Source organism: Sinohyriopsis cumingii, chromosome 5, assembly GCF_028554795.1.
Source record: "Sinohyriopsis cumingii isolate HCF-2022 chromosome 5, ASM2855479v2, whole genome shotgun sequence".
Lineage (NCBI taxonomy): Eukaryota > Metazoa > Mollusca > Bivalvia > Unionida > Unionidae > Sinohyriopsis > Sinohyriopsis cumingii.
In genome coordinates, this window is record NC_142965.1 from 90,890,187 (window position 1) to 90,899,407 (window position 9,221).

A 9,221-nucleotide genomic window follows, 5' to 3' on the forward strand; every position below is an offset into this window, starting at 1 on the left:
TGAGCACAACACATGTAGCATACGAAACAGTGAACCAGACTTGCATAGGCAATAGGCAAAGTTATGACGGAGTAGCTTCCCTATTCTCGCAAGCTCTCACGCGATTTCCATCGAACTCATCAAGATGTCCAGATGTTTTACGTCAATACTTGTTGTACAAGAAAGTGATCTCCAGATTAAAACGACATACATAGGAATTATTAGGGAGGAAAGTGAAAGAAGCAGAACACAAAAGAGTAACTGTAGATCTAATTTTAATTAAAAACGGAGAAAATAATTTCCTTGACTGAAATACGGCACACCCATTAGATTTACCGGTGTGACTTCTGATCGCGTGATCGCAAAGACTGCAAAAGTGAATGGTCTTTCGTGACAGAGTTTTAGAGTTTTAAAATATCTACCCTTGTTCGCCACAAGAGATCATGAGAACAAATTATCACCGAAGACATTCTTTCACAACAAAATAAAATCAGTAAACTTGCCGAGACAAATGCGTTATTTGATTTCAAAGTCAGTGGGTCATTGCAGATTTTGTTGGTTTATAACTTGCTGCAATGAAAGAAAGATCTTAAGTTAAAGTGTAACTTATTAGAAAGAAGATTAATCATTAGCCTTTTAGATTTTTGGACTCGATGCTATGTCACATTTTATGGCAGGCAATAAATTAACTGCCATTTGGTTGAAAATATTTATTTGGTTTTTTGTAATGGGGTCTTCGTAAAAATATTATTTCTTATTGAATTCAATAACTTTTCGGAGGAAAGTTAACGTCTTTCCAATAGTACGTCATAACAGCCGACTCAAGTTGCTGCGTTGGTGAGACACACACCAAGGCTACGGTGCCACTATCGTACTATGACGTAATTAAAACGAAGTGATCGATTGTTATGTATATCTTTATTACTTTCATTTCTCATAATACTAGTTTTTGTAAGGGTCACTTTAGTCTTACTGTATCGTAAATTCCTCATTCATGTTACTGTTTGTGCGAGTAAACATCACGTGATTCGATCAGGACATGAGTTATAATGTGAGTTTCCAGCTGGACTACTTCCATTATGGTCGGTGTTGGAACAGCTCATCTGATTAATGGTAAGAGTGTTTTCGAAATACCAAGTTTATTCATTTAGAACATCGTACTCCATTCTCGGTTTTACGTGTTAGCATCCAACAGAAGAAAAGTATTACTTCGGATTAGTTATTCCCAGTAGCTCTATCAGCTTTGGAAGTTATATTGAGAGGAATACGTTTATTTATTTAAACTAAATTATTGTAATTACAGTGCTCAAAATAATTCAGATTAATTGGAATAATAGCTCCATTGAATTAATGTGAAACATTCAAGGATATGTGCATGTACAATTTGGGGTTATATCATAGCGATTTCTTCTGTACGTTTTCTTCTCTTGGCATCCGTCCTTCTAAGAGATACGATCGTGTAGCTCCAGAGAAAGGTGTTGTTTCGCCTTCGTTCTGGCTCTCTTTCAGTATACTGTATGTTCCTCTCTTCCTCGACTTTTTCAACGCCCTGCCTAACAGCTAGGTCCAAGATGGAACGGTCGTTAACATAGCTGTCCCAGTCCTTGGCATTGATGTTAGCCGTCCTCACGTCCTTCTTGCAAACATCTTTGTAGCGCAGACATGGCTGTCCAGTCGGTCCTGCTCCTTCTGCTAGCTAAACGTATAACACTTCTTGCCATGGCAGAACCAGCGAAGACGCCTTTCGCTGAGAAATGGATAACATTCGGTTAATGTTGGCGCTTTCCAGAACCTCTGTATTGGGTACTTTGTTCTGCTTCTGCATGTGCAGAATTCTCCGCAGGCATCTGAGGTGGTAGCTGTTGAGCTTCCGCTCGTGTATCACATAGGTGGTCCAGGCTTCGCTGCTGTAGAGGAGTGTGCTGCGCACGCATACCTGGTAGACGGACAGTTTGGTCTTCTCAGTGAGGATGGGGTTGTTACAGACCCTCTGTTTCAGTCTGGCCATCACTGCCGATGCCTTGGTATTCCTGCAGTTCACCTCAGAATCAAAGGAGGGTGAATTGGAGATGGTGCACCTGAGGTATGTGAAGTTCTCAACAAGTTCCAAGTTGCATACATCGATGGTGACGGAAGGAGGGAAGTCTGCTTCCTGAGCCATGACGTACGGTTTCCTCTGATGGTCAGTCGAAGGCGTGGGAGAGACTGCATACCAGCTGCTGATGTCAATCTTCCGTGTCTGATGTCAAAGCTGCATCGTCGGCGGAGAGCAATTCACGGATAAGGACATTTGTCACTTTAGTCCTAGCACAGACACGGGCGATGTTGAACAGCTTGCCGTCATCTCTGGTATTGATGTACTCTCCCTCTCTGCAGTCCTTGAAGGTGTACAGGAGAAGCATGGAGATGAAGATGATAAAGAGCGTCGACGCAAGGGCGCAGCCTTGCTTGACACCGCTAATAACTGGGTAGGCCTCCGGTGTTGCGCCATTGAAATCCAATGTGATGTGCATGTTGTCGTGGAACGACGAGACGACGCGAACAGTCGTGGTGTCAGATGATCTTCTGCAGGAATCTGAAGAGTCCACTACGACTGACCAGGTCAAACGCCATCGTCAGGTCAATGAAGGCGATGTAGAGGAGCATCTGATCCTCGCAAAACTTCGCGTGCAACCTGTGTAATGAGAAGATCATATCTACATTTGATCTGCAGGCTTGAAAGCCGCACTGGGACTCTGGGAAGAAGTGTTCAAATAGGGTATTCAAGCCTGTCAAGGCAACAGGGGCGAAAGCCTTTCCGACGATGATGAGGAGGGAGATTCTTGGTAGTTATTACTGTCGCTATAGTCTCATTTGTACAAAGTGAAGATATTGGCGTCACACATGTCCTGGGGAATGTGTTCCTAATCTCCGCAGATGCATAGGAGATTGTGCAGGAGTTGTAGCAGTGCTGATGTCTCGCTCTTGAGAACTTAAGGCCTTATGACGTCGCTTCCAGGAGCCAGGCGAGGCAATCATGCCATTTGGGAGCTCCTCGAAAGTGGGCGATGTCTAGTTTCTCCATGGTTGACAAGTCTGGGATGGCGTCCAGGGCGGTGTCGGGGGCAATGTTTTGGGTTGCATACAGCTCGAGATAGTGCTCGGCTCATCGCCTCAGTTCTTTCCCCTGGTCTGTGATGACTTCGCCCGTCTTGGACTTGATAGGAGCGGTTTTCGATGTGGGGGGACTGTCGCCTTCTTAATATCCTCATACATTCCACTTGTACCTTCTTTGTCGGCAGCTGTCTGTATACTGTAGCAGAGGTTCAGCCAGTAGGTGTTGGTTCAGTGGCGCAAGGTCTACCGGGCGTTGTTCCTGGCAGTCCTGAGGGCTTGTAATGTAACAGGGCTAGGTGCAGCCTTGTATGCCAGGATGTCTTTCCTCTTCTCCTCGGTCACGGGATATATCTCCTCCTAGTTGGCCTTGTACCAGTCGGCATTTTCGCGCTCCTTCTTCCCGTAGGCAGTGATGGCTGAATTATACACAGTCACGGAGGTGGGACCTGCTAGTACCTTCTGGAGGCGATGGTATCATCAGGTTCGCTTCGGTGACAGCTTCCTGAAGTTTGTTCATGAACTGCTGTGTTTTTTCTGGCTTGATTGTACAACGGGTGTTGATGTGTGGGCGTCCATCCTTCTTGGCGTGGTGCAGTTTCCTGGGTATTGTTCGCATTTTGCTGGCCACGAGGGTATCGACGGTGTCGCAGTCGGCACTGAAAATAGCTGCGGGTGAGGAGGACACTGGCAAGTTACACACGCCTGGTGATGAAGAGGTCTAGCTGGTGCCAGTGGCGTCATCTTTGTGTCCCCATGACATCTGGTGGATCTCCATGCATTTGAAGAAAGTGTTGGCCACACATAGGCTGTGGGAGCAGCACATCTTCATTCAAGTTGATCTTGCGTCTTCCGTGAGAGCCGAGACAGGCGGACCAGGCTTCCTGGTCAGCTGCCACTCTAGCATCGAAGTCTCCAGGGAGGTTGGGGATGCCTTCAGTGTTCGGGATGCTGTATATTGCCTGATCCAGAGCATCATATAACTTGTCTTCCTCCTCATAGGTGGAGCAGACGGTTGGGGTGTTCATGCTGATACTGACTTGGACTGAGGATGTTGAGAGCCGGAGGGCAAGGATTATCTCAGTAGCTGATGGGCGGAGTTCAATGAAGTCGACTAGCGTGTTCTTTGCGGCAAAGCCGACACCGTGCTGCCTAGGATTATCGGAGAGGTTTCCTTGCCAAACGAAGGTGAAATTGGCTTACCGAATGGTGCCGCTGTCAGCCAGTCGGGTCTCCTGGAGGCAGGTAATGTCGATGTTCAGTCTGGAAAGTTCTCTGTTTATGACGGTAATCTTCCGTGCGTCATCGATCTGCTGTACTTCCTCGATCAATCCAGGACAAATGGTCCTGATGTTCCAGCTTGCAAAACAAAGAGCTGCAGTCTTCTTATTTCTTCTTTGAGCCTGGTGTGCAGTTTTAAACTCACTTGTAGAGATGGTTGTCTAAGCTCCACTCACCCAGTGAAGCAGGCAGGCCATGGCGGAAGGCACCATACTGAATGGGGGCTGTCCAGAAAGAGGCAGCCTCTAGCTGTCCAGGGGGACATGGTGATGTCTGCCACACTCACAAGAAGTCCTGGCACGAAGATGTACGCCAATAGAGCTTTGACTTAGAACCGGTAAACTGCTACTTCCAGTGTTGTTTCAACGCCTTCAGACGACGCTGGTGTGGCCTCTCCAGTTGAGCTATGAAGCCTGGGCAGGGTGGCATGGATAATGAAATGTTACCCATGCAGCAGATCCCTCCTCTACACGAAACTTGTTGACCCAACGGCACGATGAATGCTGATACAGCTTGGCACCAACGGCGTCGCATGAGTTTCTGAAATTACTATTAATTTCTTTGATTTAGTTTGCTTCACTAAATATGTGTAAATTCTCTCTCTATCTCTATGTCTATCTCTCTCTCCCTCCCTTTCTCTCTCTCTCTCTCTCTCTCTCTCTCTCTCTCTCTCTCTCTATATATATATATATATATATATATATATATATACATGTGTGTGTGTGTGTGTGTGTGTGTGTGTGTGTGTGTGTGTGTGTGTGTGTGTAACAGTACTTCTAAAACGTGTAAACAGATAGCAGCAAATATGTTTTATGACGGCTGTCTGGTACACTTATCTACGTCATCTGCTATGATTTCGAAACGATTGACAAGTGTCTAAGCATTCTAACTTGCCAAGCACATACGGCAACCTACACACACACACACACACACACACACATACATACATACATACATACATACATACATACATACATGCATACATGCATGCATACATACATACATAAATATCTCTCTCTCTCTCTCTCTCTCTATATATATATATAAAGATATATATATATATATATATATATATATATATATATATATATATATATATATGGCAAAGTAGTTGCTCGAGTTTCAAATTGATTGTCAGGCATGTCTCAGCATTCTAACAGTCGACGGAAAACCGATAAACATTATCAATAGACAACATGCATTTTACCCAAACTTCTACCCGACCTTGTGGGCTTATAAATCATCAATTATGTTAGCTTTTTGAACCAGTGCAGAAATAAATAATTATTATTTTCTACTCCACAATTGTAATCGTTTCAAATCTAAAACACATAAATACATACATACAGACATATTATGCACATCAATATGTGTTGAAAGCACATCTTTAGGCTGCCGATTCCTAAAGTTCGAATAATTAATTATTATTTATTATGTCACAAACCCTCATACCTCGAAGAATGTATGCAGGTGTCTTTTCTTCCGTAAATACGCTAGCTGTAATGATATGTACAACAGAACGAACTTACCATAAATAGCTCTAAGGAAATTTTATTTTAAAACATAAACAAATGTTTTGACCATATTAGCCTAAAAGCAAGCACGGATTTCTACAAAAAAGCAGTGCATAATCATTTGCTTGAAATAAAGAATTGATTATAGTTTTAAGATGTGGGCAGTCAGAAAAACGTTTTCATTTCCGATTTCTCAAATTCCAGTTGACACAAAAGTAGTAAAAATATGTAGCCAGAGACAAATTTTTGATCATTGATAGAATAATTGTATGCAGAAACAAAATATTTCTGATAACCAAACAGTAACTTGTGAGATAGATTATTAAATGAACAGATACAGAGACATAAGATTGTATCATAGTCAACTAATAATGGCTGTATAGATGGGAACAGGCGGATGTGGACTAATTCATTGTCACAAATCTAAGTGTACCAGATTTATTAACATCGACAACTAAGATTCACCTTTACTTTCAACATACAAAACGTCAGTATCTGTTTGCAGACTGTTATTATATGATGCTATTGTAGATAATTTGAATAACAATGAAATAAATATTAAACAATTTAGCCTAATCTGTACTCACTTTACAATTCCCAAAAATACAAACATATTATCATGTTTTCGTAAATATGAAAATATCTTTAAAGTAGATTCTTTTAGATGCCATACGGAAATAAATGGGTTGCCCTATTGTACAGTGCTGCCTCTGGAATGAAAATGATTGCTATATAGCACAGAACTTCTATATGTCTATGAATGACATTATCCCTCCTGACCATAAGCCCAAAGAAGAATTTGGAAGCAATATGATAAGGGCGGTTTTTCAAGGATTGTATGAGGCATATGAATGCATTTGTCATCTGACTATCCTGCATAAAGAATAACTCCGAAGATTCAGTGCGGTGTCCATATGGTTCAGTCCTAATCACGAGAATGATCTTGTCCAAAGCAGCCTATTTATGTCTCTCTTTCATTGTCTGCTGACAATCAGGTACTGAGAGAAATAAGGGCACATCAGGGAACCAACCAATGAACAGTCAAACCAGGAATAATAATCTTTGTCTCTCAACTCGGGAGGCGCTCTAATTGATCTGAACATATCCATCCTTATTGGACCGCTCTGGTGGCCTACTGGCGCGGGTGGCCGTGGGTTCAAACCCCGGCCGAGTCATACCACATACTTAACAAAATGGTACTAACAGCTGCCGCGCTAAGCGCTCAGCATTACTAGGTAAGTGTCAGGACTGGTCTTCCTGGTGTCAGCATAATGAGACTGGGTGGGACAGCATGTTATATGTCTGCTGCATCATGCCCAAGTGCTAGACATAACTATAAACTGCCACACTGCAGACATCTTAGCGATATGACTGAAACATTGTTAAAGCTACGTTAAAAATCATAATTACACACACGCACACAAACACACACGCACACACACTCCATCCTTAGTGGTTTTTGGCGTCAGAGGATTGATACCTTTAATGGCAGATATATTATAATAAAAGACACCTGGGTATGCATCACGTCTTTGCAATGTGCTTTTCTGCCGAGCAGTTTTCATTAAATTTTGGTACAGTTTAGCAACCTCTATAACACAGGGTAGTTCAGTACATATACCTCATACAATAGTCACTAATATGTTGCATAGTATCATTGTCATGAATGCATAAACTTTCATCGTAGTTTCTTCAAAAGACCTCGTAAGGTTTCTCGCAGCTATTGAAAATGATAACATCCATTCTAGTCGCCTTTCATGACTGTCTGGCGTCCAACAGCAGTGGCGAAACATTCATATTCAGTGTTATTCTCTATATGTGCTTGTATTGGCCAACTATAGAATGTGCGACGCTGGAACCATTCCTATCCTCTTGAGGCCATTGTGAGCATCTTAAAGCTATCACGTTATCAAATGAACTGTCCTTGAGACTGCTCAGAGTATACATTGCTGTACCAATTATATGACAGTGACATCGTCAGTAGAAACATCTATGCTATCTGCAGGACTATGTATAGATGGGCCGGATACAGGACCAAATGTATGAATTATTTTGTCAGGCAATACAGCCCTGTGTAATGAACCAATAGTGATATCTTCATCAGAATAGTCCTCATGAGATACCGGAACTAAACTGTTGCCTGGTGATATTGCTATATGTTGTACTTTTACATAGCCAGGATGGGTGATGTTATCAGTTACCATAAGTACACTCAACGTTCCTGACTGACTATATGTTGTTGGACCAATGACAACCTTAAACACGTCAATCTGATGCAGAATGTTTTGATCTGAATGCGGTCGTACCCAGTGGAACCCTCATCTCTGCTGCCGAACATGTACATTCCATGCCCAGATTTTTTGAAAACCATGGACATGTTCCGGAACAGCTCACACGCAGTGGCAAACTAACTTTGCTGTATCGGTCCTCGACTGAGTAGCCGACGTTATCCAAATGTTTCACAACTGCGCTGACAGATAGAAGTAGTACCCGGGGACTTAATGGGACATATTGGTAAAAAGTACTCAAGAGAAACAAAACACGCTCTCAATAATCCAAATAATCATTATACTAGCTGCATTCCAGCCGGGAACTAATTATAGCTCTCTAAGCGGAATGAGTATAGTGTGGGTGGGGTGGTGTGTACTACACACCTTTAAAGTGTTGGAATAAAGCAATATTTTGTGAAAATGTTATTGTGATATAAAAGTACGATCCTCCCATTGCGCATCACTATATTGTGTTAACTCTACGCAATCAGTTCAATATTCTAATGATTAATTTTCACTGATCAAACATTAACTACGTAAACAAATAACACTGGTCAACAGTGAAATCATTACTGACTTGAAAAGGCCCTAATCTGTAGTATTTTGGTGTGCCGAACACGAATATAACCGTGAAAAATTTGTATTGGCTCTCGTTTTGAAGATATTCATATACCTCATTTTCTATGTTTCACTGTGTAAATTTCTCCAGTAGGACTGCAGCAACATCCGGAATAATGATGTAACATTGCATAATACCATCATGCTCACATCATCCACAGTTGATTGCATCATTTTCTGATGCAATGCAATACTAATGCCATGCGGCTGCTGAAGTAAGTTGACGTCAGCAGTGTACTATACATGTGTAGGCCTATTATACTAATGCCAGGCGGCTGCTGAAGCTGACGTAAGCAGTGTACTATATAAAGCCCAATCAGATAGGTTCAGCATTTAAAATATTTTAGACGTTGTGCGAGACAGTTCAAGCTACTGTTACATAAAACTTATTATTTTATCCATTTACGTACAATAAAGAACAGTAATGCCTCGAAAGTGTGTTAATACCGCGGACAATTTTTGCTAT

The 9,221-nt window shown here is 42.1% G+C and overlaps 1 protein-coding gene across 1 annotated transcript; it reads right to left on the bottom strand.

Annotated features, from left to right (window-relative positions):
- Positions 1-1,675: 1,675 nt before the first annotated feature.
- On the bottom strand, positions 1,676-2,140 carry LOC149799744 (uncharacterized). The gene has a single exon (XM_089958265.1). The coding sequence runs from the start codon at positions 2,138-2,140 to the stop codon at positions 1,676-1,678; it is 465 nt and encodes a 154-aa protein (XP_089814391.1).
- Positions 2,141-9,221: the final 7,081 nt, after the last annotated feature.

Excerpts from the sequence above, each read along its gene's own strand:
- LOC149799744 (XM_089958265.1), bottom strand. The coding sequence starts at position 2,140 with ATGGCTCAGGAAGCAGACTTCCCTCCTTCCGTCACCATCGATGTATGC.